Source organism: Thecamonas trahens, assembly GCF_000142905.1.
Source record: "Thecamonas trahens ATCC 50062 unplaced genomic scaffold supercont1.42, whole genome shotgun sequence".
NCBI lineage: Eukaryota > Apusomonadida > Apusomonadidae > Thecamonas > Thecamonas trahens.
The window spans coordinates 233,363-251,658 of record NW_013657638.1 but is presented as its reverse complement, the minus strand read 5'-3'; the positions used below and the strand labels follow the sequence as shown (position 1 = coordinate 251,658).

At 64.7% G+C, this 18,296-nt stretch overlaps 3 protein-coding genes across 3 annotated transcripts; all 3 read left to right on the top strand.

Moving 5' to 3' along the window:
- Positions 1-54: 54 nt before the first annotated feature.
- Positions 55-14,627, top strand: AMSG_08535 (dynein heavy chain domain-containing protein; the record flags this gene model as incomplete). The annotated part of the gene is made up of 3 exons (XM_013899761.1): positions 55-90; positions 184-9,648; positions 9,681-14,627. The coding sequence occupies 3 exons, from the start codon at positions 55-57 to the stop codon at positions 14,625-14,627; spliced, it is 14,448 nt and encodes a 4,815-aa protein (XP_013755215.1).
- A 277-nt stretch (positions 14,628-14,904) lies between these two features.
- Positions 14,905-16,578, top strand: AMSG_08534 (squalene epoxidase). Its single transcript, XM_013899760.1, has one exon. It carries the CDS (start codon positions 15,032-15,034, stop codon positions 16,565-16,567), a length of 1,536 nt encoding a protein of 511 aa, XP_013755214.1. The 5' UTR covers positions 14,905-15,031; the 3' UTR covers positions 16,568-16,578.
- Positions 16,579-16,795: 217 nt separating this feature from the next.
- AMSG_08533 (phosphomannomutase 2) lies at positions 16,796-17,899 on the top strand (the record flags this gene model as incomplete). Its single annotated transcript, XM_013899759.1, has 2 exons — positions 16,796-16,809; positions 16,960-17,899. 2 exons carry the CDS (start codon positions 16,796-16,798, stop codon positions 17,867-17,869), a joined length of 924 nt encoding a protein of 307 aa, XP_013755213.1. The 3' UTR covers positions 17,870-17,899.
- Between the last annotated feature and the right edge of the window lie 397 nt (positions 17,900-18,296).

Here is an 18,296-nt window from a genome sequence, read left to right as displayed (position 1 = left end):
CCCCCACCCCCACCACCCTACACCCTCCACCCTCCCCACCCTCCCCCTGAAACCATGAACACCTACGAAGGGGTCGACCCTGAGCGGTTGGTACGTCGCCGTCCCTCTCCCCCCTCCCCCTGTCTCCCTCTGTGCACTCCCTCGCCCCCCCCGCTCACCGCCCCGCCCCCCTTCCCTACACAGACCCCCTTGGAACGGACACACTTCCTCGCCCTCGACCGCTTTGTCGAGCACGAGTCGCTGCGTGCCACAGAGCAGCTGGTCCGCCAGCGGTTGGGTGAGCCGGCCGGCTCCGTCGCCATGCCACCCATCGGCTCGTGGCAGGTCGGCGCGGCCGACTTGGCCAGCCTCAACTCCCGCCCGGATGCCCAAGCCGGTGCCGACGGCCTTGCTCTGCCGTCGTCCGGAAGCAGCCACTCTCCGGCGCCTCTGCGGGGCGTCGAGCCGCGGTCAGCAGCCCCGTCGCTCCTCGGCCACGCGAACTCGTACCTGCCACGGGCCGAGAACTACGCCACGCCTGGCCGCGCCTCACCGTCGCTGGTCAAGACCATCAACACCATCGGGCGAGAGGCAAGAGTCCACCGCACGCCACACGTGGATGCCGAGGACGTCCGCCCGTACCCGGGATCGGTCCCGGCCGCCTCGTCGCTCTCGCGGCTGCTCTCGGCCGCCGACATCGACGACTCGACCGGCGTCGGCAACGTCACCGTTGTCGAGCGCCATCTCTCGTTCTCTGCCGACGGCGCCGAGCTGGCAGCCTCGGCCGATCGGCCCATCACACTCGACGATCTCGACAACGCCGTGTCATCGTCGGACCAGCCGTCCCGCGCCCGGCGGCTCGGCCCGGTCCGATCGCGGCGCGGCCGCGGCCGTGCAAGCCGTGGCAGCCGTGGCAGCGGCTCGCGCGCGCTACGCTCTCGCTCCCTCTCGCGCTCGCTCTCACGCCCATCGTCGCTTGCCCGCGCGCAGAGCCGTCACGCTGGCCAGGCCTCGCTCTCCCGCGCCTCGGTCGTCCGCTCCAATACCACTTCGCTGCGCAAGATCATGGCCGCTGCCCGCAAAACCCCGACCCGCGCTCAGAGCTCTATGCGCTTGCAGCCATCTCCGGCACTACTTGAGCAGGGAGAGACTGTTCGTGCCACCTCGGCGCTTGCCATGACCCTCTCATCCCCGGTCTGCGACGCTTCCCACCACGCCACTCCGTCGAGGCTCTCGCCGCTGCCAAGCGGCAGCCGCATGCGTGAAGCACACAGAGAATCACCGCTCCCACCGCTACCGCCTCCGCTCCAACCGCTGCTTACGCCCCAGCTGGCGCCGACGCCGACGCCGAACCCGGCCCGGGCCGAATCCTCCAACGACGACGACGACGACGACTCGGTCCCAGCTGGCTTCTTCCCGCTCTCGTTTTTTGACGACGCCACCTTTGATGAGCTCAACGAAAAGCTGAGCCTGCCCAACTACGCCGTCTCTGGCCTCTCCAAGTTCTTTGACGTCGACGGCTCGTGGTCGTGGAAGCCGTGCCTGGTTGTTGGCTACAACGCCGACAAGGCGCTGTACCAGATCGAGTGGCTCTCGAACCACTCGCTCAAGTGGGTCTCGCGGCTCAACCTCGTCTTTGATGGCGAGGATATGAGCCTCTTTGGTGCCCGCCTTCAGGCTGCGCTGGTGGCTCGCCGCGAGGCTGAGGCCATGCTTCGCTACAACGTCCGCATCGACCTCATGCCGACCGACGGCCTGCCCGAGCTCGACGATGCCGCATATGCTAGTATTGTCAAGCGCGTCGGCCGCGACTTTCCACACGCCGCCACCCTCACCGACCGCCAGCGCGCCGTCGCCGCTGCCGCCGTCACCGCCGAGCTTGTTGCCCGCGCGCGCGCCGGCGCGTCCGACACCGGTGCTGGCCCGAGCGCTGCCTTTGAGCCCACGGTTGCAGGCACTCTCTTTACTGATGCCTTTGAGGAAGCCGTCCGCTACCACTACAAGCGGACCATCAACCAGATGGAGTTTGACGCCACCCTCCCGTACCGCGCCATCAACCCGGCCGAGCCGCTGCCCGCCCCAACGCCTCCGGTTGCCATTCCTCAGCTCGGCACCCTTGTCCTCCCGCACCACGACTTTGCCGGCCACTTTGCCTCGCTCGCCTCGGCCCACTTTCTGGCCCGCCCGAACCTTGCCGCCGCACTTCGAGCCTCGTGGTCGTTCCTCGCCTCGGTCACCGACAAGCCGCTCCTCCTTTCGTTTCTGCTCAAGCCGAAGTCGCGCAAGCCGTCCAAGGCCGTTGCTCTTGCCTCGCTCACAGACTTTCTCAACGACCAAACGTTTTACATGCGGAACACCGTCCGCGACGTCCGCTACATCACCATCCAGTCGCTCAACAACGCGCTCGACGCAGGACTCTCGGCACATGCCAACGCCGCACCATACGACGTTGTCGAGCCGGCTGCCCTTGTCCGCCTCGTCAACCTCATGCTCCGCGACGCGCTCGCCATCGTCCTTGCCTCGTCCATCGACGACTACACTGCCACCTTTGTCGAGTACATCGACGAGCTCAACCGCATGCACGCTGCGTGCGCGGAAGCGCTTGTCGCCGCCGCATACGCAGACGCAGACTACGAGTACGAGTACGACGAGGAGGAGTCGGATCCCGACGAGTCGACCCATCCCGTTGCAAGCTCCTCCGCCTCGCTTGCTCCGGCCGACTCGGCACCCTCGCTCGCCGGCGCTGCCGACGCTGCCGCTGACGGCGCTTCGGCCAGCTCCGGCAAGTCGCGCAAGAAGCGCACCAAAGAGGAAGACCTCTCCGCTCTTGTCTCGTCCTACGCCGAGAACTTTGTCACCGGGAACGCTTCGCCTGCGCCGGATGCCGCCCTTGCGCCAGCCTCCACACCCGCATCACGCAGGCCGTCGGCAGTCTCGGCCAAGAGCGACGTGCCCGAAGACGCTCCCACTTTCGCGGCAACAGCCTCCAAGACGCTGCCACCCAGCCCGAGCACCACCACAGCGCTGGCGCCTCCCAAGGTCAAGAAGCGGCGCGCCCGCACCTTGACCCGTGCCGTCGTCGCGGCCTCGGAGCCGGGCGTCCCGCCGCCAGCGCCGATGTTCCAGCTCTTTGGCGTGCCGGGCAAGTACTTGCCGCGCAAGACGCCGCTCTTCACTGTCACGCTCGAGGTCTCGCCCGATAGCGATGGCTTGCTTGTCTACTCGCCGTCAGTCGAACATGTCCGCGAAGTCCTCCACCACCTCGTGGACGAGACCGTGAGTGCCATTCAGGATCTCCCGACTGTCCAGATCGACGAGTTTCGCCCGTTCGAGGTCCCGCCGCTCCTTGCGCCCGACCACGAGTCGAGCCCTGGTATGGTGCAAGCGCGGGCTGCGCTCGACAAGGCGCTCGACTGGTCAGGCGCGTACATGCGCGGCTACCTCTCACGGCTTGAGCGGTTCCACGTCCTCCTGGCGCAGACCCACACCGAGTATGTGGCTTCTTTCACTGCGCGCGAGCCCAAGCCCAAGCCGGCCGACTACGCCGACGAGGTCCGCAAAGTTGAAAGCCTCATTGTAGACATCCGCTCGCTCATCGACGAGCGAGTGGTCATGGGCATGTTCGAGGTGAGGGTCGTCGAGGTCAAGGCTGAGCTCGAGCGGGCCGCGCATCGGCTTCGGCGTGCGCTCCTCAAGGCACTCCGAGTCGACACTCAGGAGTACTGCCAAGCCCTCGACGAGCGGTACGCGGCCATCAACGTCAAGCTCACTACCCAGCCCGAGACGCCCGAGGAGCTGACCATGCTCAAAAAGTTCATCGCCTCGCTCCCCAAGGAGAAGCGCAAGCTAGGCAAGCGCGCCGCCGAGCTCAGCGCTCGCTTTGCCCTCCTCGAGTCGTTTGGCTATGAGATCTCCGACGCCATCGCCAGCGCTCACTATCACATCCTCTCGTGGCCGCGCAAGCTTGACACCACCATGGTCGAGACCGAACGCCTCATGGGCCTTGTCCGCATCAACATGACGCGCGAAATCAAGGAGAAGCTCTCCAACCTCGAGGCCCGGGCCATCGACGCCTCGATTGCCATCAAGAGCTTTGACTTTGCCGACAACCTCGACGACGCCGAGACGCTCGGCGAGCAAGCGGCGGCGCTGCGAACCACGCTCCGCGATCTGGTCAAGGAGCACGCGCTGTACAACAAGCACGAGCGGCTGTTTGAGTTTGAGCCGTCGCCACTCCCGGTCCTCTCGGAAGCTCTTGCCGAGTTCAAGCCCATTTACACGCTCTGGTCCAACGCCGCTGCCTGGTTCACCAAGCAGGGCACGTGGCTTGGGCAGACGTTTGTCACGCTCTCAGCCAGTGCCATGGAAAAGTTCATTCTCAAGACGTACAAGACCAACTCCAAGGTTCTTCGCCAGCTCCGCGGGCAGCATATTGCAGGCGCGACGGCGGCCACCGCCCTCAAGGAGGCCATCGAGACCTTTCGCGCCCACATGCCCATCATCAAGAAGCTCCGTCACCCGGGCATCCGCCGCAGACACTGGGCCCAGCTCAATGAGAAGACCGGCCTCAACATCTCGCCGCAGGCCGACTGGAACCTGTACTACTTTGTGGAGCAGCATCTGGAGAACCACATCGAGGAGGTGACCAAGGTCGCTGACGTCGCCATCAACGAGTACAACCTGGAGACAACACTCGATAAGATGATTGTCGGCCTCAAGCGCGAGTCGTTTGAGGTTCTCCCGTACAAGGGCTCGGACACGTTCATCATCGGTGCCCCCGATGACCTTGTCACCCTCCTCGACGACTACACCGTCTCGGTCGCCACCATGCTCTCGTCGCCGTTCATCGGCCCGCTCGAGGAGGCGACCCGCAAGTTTTCGGCCAAGCTCAAGCTCGTGCAAGCCACCATCGACAAGTGGCTTCTTGTCCAGCGCTCGTGGATGTACCTCAACCCGATTTTCTCGTCGGACGACATCAACCGCGCGCTTCCGCGCGGCTCGATGCTCTACGACGCTGTCGATGCGTCGTGGCGGCGGACCATGAACAAGGTCTCGCGCTCGCCAGCCGTCCTCTCGGTCTGCGACAACGAGGACGTTCTAGAGGTTCTCATTGAGTGCCACGACCTGCTCGAGCAGATCATGGAGCTCCTCCAGAACTACCTCGACGTTAAGCGATCGGTCTTCCCGCGCTTCTACTTTCTCTCTAACGACGAGCTCCTCGACATTCTGGCCAAGTCGACTGACCCGACCCGAGTCCAGCCGTACCTGCGCAAGTGCTTTGAGAACATCGACTCGCTCACCATGGTCGACGGCGCCAAGTCCCGGACCGGCCGCCAGCTCATCGACATCACCGCCATGAACTCGGCCGAGGGTGAGTCGATTGCCTTTTCCTCGGCCGTCTCCACCCTCCGCGACGTTGAGCACTGGCTCCTTGACGTCCAGTCAGCCATGCGGACCGCGCTTGCTGCCCAGGTCCGCGACTCACTCGCAGACCATGCCGCTGCTGTTCGCGAGGACTGGGTCCTTGCCTGGCCTGGCCAGATCGTGCTCGCTGTCAACCAGCTCGTCTTTACCCAGCTCGTCACCCGCTGCCTCCGCGACCGCGACTTGCGCGGCCTCAAGATTCTGCAGGCCAAGCTCGTCGAGCAGCTCAACAGGCTCACCGAGCTCGTCTGCTCGCCGCTCACCCGACTCCAGCAGCTCACTCTCGGCTCACTCTTTGTCATGGATGTCCACAACCGTGACACCGTCCGCGAGCTCATCGCCCACAAGGTTGTGGTCGAGTCCGACTTTCGCTGGCAGGCCCAAATGCGGTTCTACATGGAGGACGACGGCGAGATTGAGGTCCGCATGGTCCTCGCCACGCTCGCTTACGGCTACGAGTACCTGGGAAACACCTCGCGGCTGGTCATCACTCCGCTCACCGACCGCTGCTACCGCACCCTCATGTCGGCGCAGCACCTGCACCTCGGTGGCGCGCCTGCGGGGCCGGCCGGAACCGGCAAGACCGAAACGTGCAAGGACTTGGCCAAGGCCGTCGCCAAGCAGTGCGTCGTCTTTAACTGCTCCGAAGCGCTTGACTACCTGCAGATGGGCAAGTTCTTCAAGGGCCTCGCCTCGGCTGGCGCCTGGGCTTGCTTTGACGAGTTCAATCGCATCGAGATCGAAGTGCTCTCGGTCATTGCCTCGCAAATCCTTGCCATCCAGCGCGGCGTCGCCGCAGGCTCCAAGCAGCTCATGTTTGAGGGCACGCTTCTCGACCTCGACCCAACCTGCACCGTGTTCATCACCATGAACCCCGGGTACGCCGGGCGGACGGAGCTGCCCAACAACCTCAAGGCCCTCTTCCGCCCGGTTGCCATGATGAAGGCCGACTACGCGTTCATCGGCGAGATTCTTCTCTACTCGGAGGGCTTCAAGTCGGCGCCGTCGCTCAGCCGCAAGATGGTCAACTGTTTCAAGCTCGCCGCCGAGCAGCTCTCGTCGCAGGACCACTATGATTTTGGCATGCGGACCATCAAGGCCGTGCTCTCCACCGCCGGTGGCCTCATGCGCGCCTCACGCGCCTCGCTCGGCCGCGCCATGAACGACGACGACGAGGCGCTCATTCTTTACCGCGCCCTCTCCGACTGCAACGTGCCCAAGCTAGTGGCCGACGACATCCCGCTCTTCACCGGCATTCTCTCCGACCTGTTCCCGACAGCCTCGCCGCCGGTGCCCGACTACGGCAACCTCGACGACGCCATTCTCGAAACCCTCGCCGCGGCCAACCTGCAACCGGCGCCGGCCTTTATCCACAAGATCACCCAGTACTACGAGACACTCCAGGTCCGTCACGGCGTCATGCTCGTCGGCACCGCCGGAACCGGCAAGTCGGCTGCGCGGTCCGTTCTCCGCGATGCGCTCACTGCCACCGGCGAGCCTGTCGAGGACCACGTCATCAATCCCAAGTCGATCACCATGGGCCAGCTCTACGGTGAAGTCAACGAGGTGACCATGGAGTGGTCCGACGGCATCCTCTCGCACATTGTCCGCGGCATTGTCGAGCGGCTCGCCGAGCCGCCGCCGGCGTCGGCGCCCAACGGCGCCCACCCGCTGCAGTGGATTGTGTTCGACGGCCCGGTCGACTCGCTGTGGATCGAGTCGATGAACACCGTGCTCGACGACAACAAGCTCCTCTGCCTGCCCAATTCGGAGCGAATCAAAATTCCGCCGCGCGTCTCGTTTGTCTTTGAGGTTCGCGACTTGTCGCAGGCCTCACCGGCCACGGTCTCGCGCTGCGGCATGGTGTACGTCAACGAAAACACCATCGAGTGGGACCACTGGGCTGCGTCATGGCGCGCCCGCCTCGTCCCGCACGTCGCTGAGGCCTTTGGGTCCATCATCGACCGCCTCATGACCAGCCTCGTCGCGCCGGCGCTCAGCCTTGTGCTCCGCACTGAGCTCTCGCTCAAAACGTGCACCGCCGGCCTCATGCGCTCGCTCCTCATCCTCCTCGACGTCCTCATTCCCCTGGTGAGCCCGCCCGAGTCGAGGGTGGCCTCCGAGTCGGATGACAGCTCGGGCTCGGACGACGACGACGACGCCGACGACGACGACGACGACTTTGACATCGACGGTGACGGCTCGGACGACGACGCCGCCGATGGCGGCGATGAACTCGACGAAGCGGCGCTCGCGGCTGCCTCGCTCGCGTCGGCCGACGAGGCAAAGCGCGCCTTCCTTGAGCCAATCGGCACTGCTTACTCGGACGTCGAACTCCAGTCTGTCTTTGAGTGTGTCTTTGCCTGGGCCGTCGCGTGGTCCATCGGCACCATTCTCGAGTCGACTGACGACCGCGCTGCCTTTGATGCCATTGTCCGCGAGGCGCTCTCGCGCAAGAAAAAGGCGCCAGCACCTGCACTCGATCCTCGCGAGAGTGAGATGAGTGGCAGCAACGACGGAGCCGGTGCGGGCCCTGTCGAGGGCGCTGAGACGCCGGCACCACCGGCGGTCAAGACCGGGCCCAAGCTGAGCAAGCTCATGTATCCACTTCCGCAAGAGGGCACCATCTTTGACTACGAGTTCAAGCTGAGCGTTTCCGAGGTGGGGTGGCGGGCATGGAGCACCAAGCTCAATGGGTTTGAGCTCGACGCGGCCATCCCGCTCTCGCAAGTCTTTGTGCCGACGGTCGAGTCTGTCTCGCTCGGCTTTGTTGCCGAGCTCCTCATCCGGTCGCACCAGCGGATCTTGCTTGCCGGCACATCCGGCGCCGGTAAGACTTATGGTCTGCGCGAGGTCCTGCTCCGCAAGCTTGATTCGCGGTTTGTGCCTACCTTTGTGGGCTTTTCGGCGACGGTTCACGCCGGCGACGTGCAAGCGCTGCTGGCGTCCAAGGTCGACCGGCGGCGAAAGGGCGTGTTCGGCCCGATGCCCGGCAAGTCGCTGGTAGTCTTTGTCGACGACCTCAACATGCCGACGCCTGAAAAGTACGGGGCACGTCCGCCGATCCAGCTGTTGCGGCAGGTGTGCGACCAGGGCGGGTGGTACGACTCGGAGAGCCTCGACAAGCAGTTTGTGGAGCTTGTCGACGTCCAGCTTGCCGGCGCGCTGACACTCGGGTCGGGCAAGGCGCCGGTCTCGCAGCGGCTGCTGCGCCACTTTAACGTCCTTTACTCGCCCGAGTACGAGCGTGAGTCGCTCGAGTACATTTTCTCAGTCATTCTCAAGACGCACCTCTCCAAGTTCCTCTCGGACATCCGCTCGCTCTCGTCGAGTGTCATCTCCGCCACCTTTGACGTCTACGCGGCAGTGATTGAGCATTTTAAGCCGACACCGTCCAAGCCGCACTACGTGTTCAACATGCGGAACTTGTTCAAGGTTTTCCGCGGCATGCTGCGGGCGTCACCGGAGAAGATGGTCCACGCCGCCGAGTGGCTTTTGCTCTGGCGGCACGAGTGCACGCGCGAGTTTGGCGACCGGCTGTTTGGTGCCGATGCTGCTGTTTTTACTGGCCTTGTCGACACCATCGGAAGCTCGGCGTTTTCGCGGCCGGTCCAGGCCGAGTCTGAGCCGCTCCTCTTTGCACGCTTTGCGCACGATGACGGGGCCTACTCGCGAGTCCGCGACGGGCAAGGTCTTGTTGAGCGGGTTGAGGCAGCCAAGACCGAGTACAACTCGATGCACTCTGCGCAGCTCGACGTTGTGCTCTTCCAGAACGCGCTCGAGCATGTTGTGCGCCTTGTCCGAGCCATCGACCAGGAGCGCGGTCACGCGCTGCTGCTGGGTACGCCTGGTGGCTCTGGTCGCAAGTCGCTGACCCGGCTAGCGGCTGCGCTCTGCGACTACGACCTGTTCACCATCGAGCTCAAGTCCAAGTACTCGCGCAACGAGTGGCACGAGGACCTGCGGACAGTGCTCAAGTTGGCCGGCGCCGAGGGCGAGCCGGTGGTCTTTCTCTTTGACGAGGCGCAGGCCATCGACGAGGCCTTCCTGGAGGATCTCGACAACATCTTGCACAACGGTGACGTGCCCAACTTGTTTGGCTCGGACGACATGGAGATCATTTCGCGGTCGGTGACTGCGGCGCTGCAGGCCAAGGGCGGGGCGTCGGCAACGGTTGGCCTCACCCGCGAGGCTGTGTACCAGGAGTTTGTCTCGCGCGTCGGGCCAACCTCCATCTTGTCCTCTGTATGTCACCGTCGTCGGCGCTGTTCCGGCAGCGACTTCGCGACTTTCCGTCGCTTGTCACGGCTTGTACACTCGACTGGTACGGCCCATGGCCGATCGAGGCCCTGCACGCGGTGGGAACTGCGACGCTGGAGCACACCCCGTTCCGTGTGGGCGAAGGCGAGCGGGTGCCACAGGCCGAGGCCTTTGGTCTTCTCTCCTCGGTTGTCGAGGTGGCTGTCGGCATGCACTCGTCGATGGTGCAGCTTGCGGAAGAGTACACGCTCTCGCAGCTGTACGTGACACCGTCGCGGTTTGTGGAGCTCCTCAAGTTTGCGCGCGACTCGTACATGGCGGCGCGGCAGAGCCTGCAGAACGAGGTTGGGCGGTTCCGGTCCGGCCTCGCGCAGCTGGGCAAGGTCGAGGCGCTTGTGGCGACGCTGCAGGAGGATCTCTCGACCAAGCTGCCTGTTCTCTCCAAGACGCGAACCGAGGTCGAGGCGCTCATCGAGACGTTGACGGTCAACCAGGCCGAGGCCAAGAAGACCAAAGCTGCGGTCGAGTCCGAGGAGGTCCAGGCGCAGGCGGAGCAAAAGGTGTGCGAGCAGATGGTGGAGCGGACCGAGGCCGAGCTCTCCGAGGCGCTGCCGGAGCTGGAGGCTGCGCAGCGGGCACTGCAGGAACTGCGGCCGTCCGACATTGTGGAGATCCGATCGATGCAGCACCCGCCGCCAGGCATGACCATTGCCATCGAGGCGGTGTGCATTCTGCTGGGCCACCGGCCCAAGATGGTGGCCGGCCCGCGGCCGGGGAGCAAGGTGCCTGACTACTGGCCAGTGGCGCGGTCGCTCATGGCCGACGGCTTTGTCAAGAAGCTCCTCGGCTTTGAGCCCGAGTCGATTACGGCGGCGACGGTGGCGCGGCTGGAGCCTTACATTACCAACCCCAAGTTTGCGACGGCCAAGATGGCCAAGATCTCGGTCCCATGCGCAAAGATGACCGATTGGGTGACGTCGATGTACAAGTTTTACTTTGTCAACGAGCGTGTCAAGCCGCTGCGTGCCGAGGCCGAGGGAGCCAAGGTCTCGCTCGATGAGACGCTGGCGCGGCTGGAGGCTGCACGGGCGACGCTCCGCGAAGTCGAGGAGCGAATTGATGAGCTCACTGCCGAGTACGTGGCGGCCGACGAGCGAAAGTCAGTGCTGGAGGCCGAGGTCGAAGAGTGCAAGCTCAAGATTGCTCGCGCCGAGGAGCTCAACGACGGGCTCGGCGACGAAAAGGTGCGGTGGCGGGAGCGTGTTGTTGAGCTCTCGGCCGAGTTTGGTTCGCAGCTCGGCGACGTGCTCCTTGCTGCCGGCGTGGTGGTGTACCTTGGCGAGGTGGGGACGCAGGCGCGACGGGAGATGGTGGCCAAGTGGCGAGCGCTTGTCGAGGGCAAGAACATGATGGTCTCTGCCGACTGGTCGGTGGTCAAGGTCTTTGGCGACGAGCTGCAACTGCTCGGATGGCAGATTCTGGGCCTTCCACGCGGCGGGTACTCTGCCGAGAACGCGGTCATTGCCTCGTCGACGTCCAAGTGGCCACTCCTGGTTGATCCGCAGGGCCAGGCGAACTCGTGGATTCGGCGGGCGGCACAGGCCGGGCCGGAGCCTGTGGGCGGCACGGCACCCGCGCCTGCATCCCCAAGCCACGGCGACGACGTGTCGGGTTCAAACGACGAGGGCGAGAGCGATGGCGAGCCGAGCAGCGCTGACTTGGCAGGAACAAGCGGAACTCCGGGTGAGAGTGCCGGTACTGGCGGCTCGGGTGCGTCGCTTGGCTCGGGCCTGGGGCTTGTGGTGGTCAAGCCGAGCGCACCGGACCTGGTCCGGGTTGTGGAGGCCGCGATTGTGTCGGGCAAGACTCTGCTGCTGGAGGACGTCGGCGAGGAGCTACCTGCAGTGCTCAACGAGCTTGTCCGGCGGGCTGTGGTGGTTAAGGATGGGATGCGGGTGGTGCGGCTGGCCGACAAGATGGTGCCGTACACCGAGTCGTTCCAAATGTACATGACATCGCGGCGCTCGGGCGGGTTCCCGCCGCAGCTAGCGACGCAAGTGACGCTTGTCAACTTTGCGGTGACGCGGGCTGGGCTAGAGGAGCAGCTGCTGGCGGTGGTTGTGGCCAAGGAGAACCAGGCGATCGAGGCTAAGAAGACGACAATCATTCGTGAGAACGCGGCGGACATGGCGGCGCTCTCTGCTCTGGAGGACAAAATTCTGGAGCTGCTCTCGTCGGCGTCTGGCGACATTCTGGAGGACGATGTGCTCATCCAGACGCTCAAGAACTCGAAGCGGACGTCTATTGACATTGCCAAGCGGCTGAAAGAGGCTGCGGTAACGGAGAAGGACATTGATGCGGCGCGGTCGCAGTTTAAGCCTGTGGCGCTCCGCGGGACTGAGCTCTACTTTACGTCTGCATGTCTGGAGAAGCTCGACCCGATGTACCAGTTCTCGCTGCGGTGGTTCCTCAACGTGTACTCGGGGACGATCGACGCGACGGCGCACGTGGCCGGACAGGACATGAACGGACGGCTGGCTGCGCTCAACACGGCGCTCTCGTCTGCGTTCTACGTCAACGTCTGCCGGTCGCTGTTTGAGGAGCACAAGCTCCTGTTCTCGCTCCACCTCGCGGTGACACTCAACCGCGAGCAGCTTGACGACGATGAGCTCAACTTTGTGCAGCGCGGAGCAGGGTTGGTCATTGCGGCGGACCAGGAGAAGAGCGTCGACATCGACGAGTGGCTCAACGACGCATCGTGGGTCCAGGTCTGCGAGCTGACCAAGCTCCCTGCGTTTGCCGGGCTGGCGGAGAGCATCAATGGGGCTGATGCCGACGGGTGGCGAGGTGTGTACGAGGCTGCGGTGCCGGAGGCTGCGATGTGGCCAGGCAGCTGGAGCTCTGGCCTCACAACGCTGCAACGAATGTGCATCCTGCGGTGCCTGCGGCCGGATCGGATGCGGACGATGCTGGCGAGTCTTGTGGAGGAGCTGCTTGGGCGTGAGTTTGTGGAGCCGCCGCCGTTCTCGCTCGCGTCTGCGTTTGAGGACTCGCGTGTCAACGTGCCGCTCATCTTTATTCTCTCGCCGGGCGTGGACCCGCTGAAGGAGCTGTACAAGTTTGGTGCGTCGCGCGGGATGTCGTCTGAGCGAATCGTGGTCATTTCGCTGGGACAGGGCCAGGAGGCGCGTGCGGTGGAGCAGATCGAGAAGGGCATCGACTTTGGGCACTGGGTTGTTCTCCAGAACTGCCACCTGCTCCTCTCGTGGATGCCCGCACTGGAAAAGATTGTGGCCGAGCTGCCTGACGAGAACGGACGTGTCCACTCCAAGTTCCGGCTCTGGCTGACCTCCAAGCCGTCGCCACGGTTCCCGGTCTCGATCCTGCAGATCGGGGTGAAGATCACCAACGAGCCGCCGCGCGGCGTGCGAGCTAACATGCGACGGTCGTACGTCTCGTTTTCCGAGGACGAGCACTTTGCGTCGGACGCGCGGCGCGACCCGGTGGCACACAAGCTCACGTGGATGCTCACCTTTTTCCACGCGCTGGTCCAGGAGCGCCGCAAGTTTGGTCCGCTCGGTTGGAACAAGGCGTACGAGTTCTCCGAGTCGGACTTGCTTGCGTCCAAGGAGCAGCTGTATCTGCTGCTAGAGGCAAACCAGGACGTTCCGTTCTACGCGCTCAACTACTTGACGGGCGAAATTATGTACGGCGGACGGATTACCGACGATTGGGACCGGCGGCTGTGTGCCACGCTCCTCGGTGGCTTGTTCTCGAAAAAGGTGCTCTCGTCTGGCTGGCGCTACACGTCGACAGGCGAGTACCGGGCACCTGGTGCCGGGCCGCTCTCAGAGTACCTGGACCACATCGATGCGCTGCCGGAGGTCGACTCGGCCGAGGTCTTTGGCCTCCATTCGAATGCCGAGCTCTCGCTGGCGGTGGTTGAGGGCCTCAAGCTCTGCGAAGGCCTGGTCTCCCTGGGCTCGGGCGGCTCCGGGAGCGCGCCAGCAGCAGCAGCGGCGACAGACGAGGCTGGCGAGAGCAAGGCCGATGAGAACGAGGCCGACACGGAAGAGTCGGCCAGCTTCGAGGCTGTGGTGGCAGAGCGGGTCAAGGAGCTGCTGGCGCTGGTGCCGACCGGGCTGGATCCGAGAGCGGTGCGGGCCAAGTACCCGCTCAAGCACGAGGACTCGATGGCGACGGTTCTGTACCACGACTGCACGCGGTACAACTCGCTGCTGGGCGTTGTGGAGGGAAGCCTGACGGACTTACTTGCGGCGCTGCAGGGCCGGATTGTAATGAGTGCGGCGCTCGACGCAGTGGCGCAGCGGGTGTTTGATGGCCTCGTTCCGGGCGCGTGGGGTGACGCCGGGTACCTGTCGGAGAAGGCGCTCGGCCCATGGATGGCCGACTTGCGAAGCCGGCTCGAGTTTCTGCAGCGGTGGTTCGAAGATGGCCCGCCGGTGGTGTACGGGCTCGGCAAGTTTTTCTATCCGCAAGCCTTTCTCACCGGCGTGCTTCAGAACTACGCCCGCAAGTACTCTGTGGCAATCGACGGAGTCGTGTTCCGGGCGCATGTCATGGACGAGGGCGCGGTGCTCGCGGAGCCGCCGGCCGATGGGGCCTACGTCTCGGGCTTTTTCATCGAGGGCGCGCGGTGGGACTCGGTCCGGGGTGTCCTGGTTGAGCAGCGCGACAAGGAGCTCATCTCGCCGATGCCGCCCATCTGGCTGGAGCCGGTGGTGGCGAGTGGCGATGGCGACGGTGACGAGGCCGATGAGGACCCGAGCGCCAAGAACGCGCTCTACGATTGTCCGGTGTACAAGACTCTTGCACGGTACGGGCAAGTCTCAACCGCAGGGCAGTCGAACAACTTTGTGCTCGCGGTCGGCCTTCCAACCGATCGCGAGCCTGGCCACTGGGTGAGGCGCAGCGTGGCGATGTTCCTTGAGTTGCGCGAATGAACAATGCCCCACAGATCGTAGTGGTGGAGTCGGACCTGTGCGCGTAGAGCGCCACAGCTTGACGCGAGAACGAGTGATCATGAGAAAATTGGCAGAATGGGTTGGGTTGGGTACGGTCATGGGAGCTGCGTGTGTGTGTGGTTGCGCGTGTGGATGCAAGAGGCGGAGGGAGAGTGGAAAGAGAGGCGCAGGATGGCGGGCAGAGAGTGTGGGGCGAGAAGGGCGGGTGTGAGCGGCGATGTAAGGATGGGCCCAGGGGCAGGCGGGGGTGGTGGCGGGAGACTGGCGGCAACGTGGCAGCGGCGGCGGCGAAGGAGGGCGGATCGGGCGCACGTTGTGGCTGACGCGAGTGGGAGGAGCAGCACCCGACTCGGAAGGCGGCAGAGGGCAGGACGGAGACAAGAATGGCAGGACGTGGGTCGACTAGCGAGGCGGCGCGGGAGCGGACGGCACGGCTGCTGGCGCAGATGGCGCCTGTGGCGGCCGCGACTGCCGGGAGCAGCGGGCGCAGGAAGACGGCGGCGCCGCCGGTGACGCACACGGCTGACGTGTGCATCGTAGGCGCCGGGGTGCTCGGAGCGGCACTGGCGGCGGTGCTGGGCCGCAAGGGCTACACGGTGGTGGTGCTGGAGCGCGACTGGTCGGAGCCGAACCGGATTGTGGGCGAGCTGCTGCAGCCCGGCGGGCTGCGTGTCCTCCGCGAGCTGGGCCTGGGCGAGGCCGTGGAGGGCATCGACGGGCAGGCCATCGAGGGCTACGGGGTGTTCTACGGCGAGGAGGCGGTGCGGCTGCCATACCCGCCCGAGGCCGGTGAGGCGCCGATGGGCATCGCCTTCCACCACGGGCGTTTTGTGATGGGCCTGCGCAAGGCGGCCCGCGAGGCGCCCGGGGTCACCGCCCTGGCGGCGACGGTCAACCGGATGTGGGAGGACGAGGAGGGGACGGTGCTCGGCGTCGACTACACGTCCAAGGACGACGGCTCCAAGGGCCGAATCAACGCTTGGCTCACCATCGCCTGCGATGGCTTTGCGTCGCGGGCGCGCAAGTTGCTGACCAAGACCAAACCGGCCAAGACCTCGACGTTCCTTGCGCTGGAGCTCGAGGACGTCGAGCTTCCGTTCCCCAACTCGGGCCATGTCATCTTGGCGGACCCGTCGCCGATTCTGTGCTATCCGATTGGGTCGCGCGAGGCACGCATGCTCATCGACATCCCCAACAGCGTGCCGGGCAAGGAGTACGGCGAATATGTGCGGGCCATGACCGAGCAGATGCCGCCGGCGCTGCGGGCTGGCGCGCTGGCGGCGCTCGAGAAGTCGCCCAAGCTGCGGACAATGCCCAACTCGTACCTGCCTGCGGTGCCGGAGCGCAAGCTAGGCGCCATTGCGCTTGGCGACTCGTTCAACATGCGGCACCCGCTCACTGGAGCCGGCATGACGGTGGCGCTCGCCGACGGCAAGCTCCTTGTGGAGCTCCTCGGCGAGGTCGACGATCTCTCGGACCGCAAGGCGACGGCCAAGAAGCTCAAGAGCTTCTACACGCTGCGCAAGGAGCATGCGTCGACGGCGAATGTGCTCGCAAACGCGCTGTACGCCGTCTTTGCCGCCCGCGACAACGAGTATCTGCCGTTTATGCAGGACGCCTGCTTTGAGTACTTTAAGCTCAACCGCATCACCCGCGACGGCACCATGTCACTCCTCGGGCTCCTCGATACGCGGCCGTATGTCCTTGTCTCGCACTTTTTCGCCGTCGCCGCCTACGCCATCGTCAAGACCGTGCTCCCGCTTCCGTACCCAACGCGGATTGCGCAGGCCTTCCACATCCTTATGTCGGCGACGCGGGTCATCAAGCCGCTGCTGGACAACGAGAACGTCACCGCCCTCGCGCTGCTTCCGAACTCATTGCTGGGCATTGAGGCGTCGATCAGTGACTTTATGAAGTAGTGAGATGGTGATGGTGATGGTGATGGTTGTGGGGGTGGGTTGTGGGTGGTTGTGGGGGTGGTGATGATGATGGTGGCGATGGTGGTGATGACCGTGACCATGTTGACCCCCCCCCCCCCCCCCCCCCCCCCCCCCGCCTCCCCTCTCAGCGATCCCCTCTTCAGTCGTTGGCGACGTCAGCACCCTCTCCCCACCATACCTCACCCTTACCCCCTCCAGCAGCAAGCAATGTACGGATACCCGTTCCCCACCGCTACCCCCCCCGCACAGGGAGGCATGCCCATGCCCATGCCCATGCCCATGCCCATGCCCCACCACCCCCATCCCCACCACCAGCCGCTCGCACCCGGTGCCGCCGCCGCCGCCTCGGGCGACCACCACAGCCACCACAGCTACGGCTACGGCTACGGCTACGCCCCGTACGGCGGCTTTGCTCCCTTTGGCGCCTTTGGCTACGGCGGCTTCCCGGCCGGCTACGGATACTCCTCGGCAGGCGTGGTGAGCTCGGCAGCGGCCGGTGCTGGTGCTGGTGCTGGTGCTGACTCGGCTTGCCCGGCGCCGCCGGCGGAGCGCGACGAGAGCACGCTCGTCCTGTTTGACGTGGATGGGACGCTGACGCCGGCGCGGCAAAAGTCGACCGCCGAGATGCGGACGTTCCTCCATCAGCTGCGCAAGCGGGTGGTTGTGGGCATTGTCGGCGGCTCGGACTTTGGCAAGATCAAGGAGCAGATCGGCGATGACATCCTCGACTCGTTCGACTATGTCTTTGGCGAGAACGGCCTCACGGCGTACAAGGGCTCGGAGCAGCTCGGCGACGACTCGTTCCTGGCATACCTCGGCGAGGAGCGCATGCAGGAGCTGATCAACTTTGTCCTCGCCTATGTGGCAAAGCTGGACATCCCTGTCAAGCGCGGCACGTTTGTCGAGTGGCGCAACGGCATGATCAACGTCTCGCCCATCGGCCGCGACTGCTCCCAGGCCGAGCGCGAGGCGTTCAACGAGTTTGACAAGGGCGCCGGCGTCCGTGTCGCCATGAAGAAGGCCATCGAGGACAAGTTTGGCGACGCCTTTGGCATCCAGGTCTCCATCGGCGGCCAAATCTCCATGGACGTCTTTCCCAAGGGCTGGACCAAGGTCTACTGCCTTCGCTACCTCGACGCCTTTGACACCATCCACTTCTTTGGCGACAAGACCTATCCGGGCGGCAACGACTACGAGATCTTCGAGTGCGACCGCACCATTGGCCATACCGTCACCTCGCCCGACGACACCCGCGCCCAGTGCGAGGAGCTCTTCTTCTGATCGTCGTCGATTAAACCTTACCCAGCGCCAGCCAGTCCCCCCCCCCCCCCCTCCCCCCCCCCCACCATACACCCCGTCCCGCCACCTCCACCTGCCGATCCGTCCGCCATGTCATCTGCCGATCCGCCCGCTTGCCGCCCGCCCGCCAAACCATCCGTCCACCAGCCGCCGATCACTCAACGCCGCGGTCGCCAGGTCGCTTCCGCGCCGCCCACCTCACTCCCTTCCCCCCCCTTCCCCCCCCCCCCCCAGGCCACCACCATGGACTCGGAAGTGGCCCAGTTCACCCGCCATCACCGGCGCCTCGGCCACCGTCGCCAAGCAGTTCCTCAGGTCAGGCATAATGAGGGATACTCGATCCTTGCTGAACAACTCAGGGAGAAGACCCAGAAAACCCCTAACATCACATTAAGTTCGCCCACCTATT

Bases quoted from the DNA above. Each gene is read 5' to 3' on its own strand.
- AMSG_08534 (XM_013899760.1), top strand. From the start codon at position 15,032: ATGGCAGGACGTGGGTCGACTAGCGAGGCGGCGCGGGAGCGGACGGCA.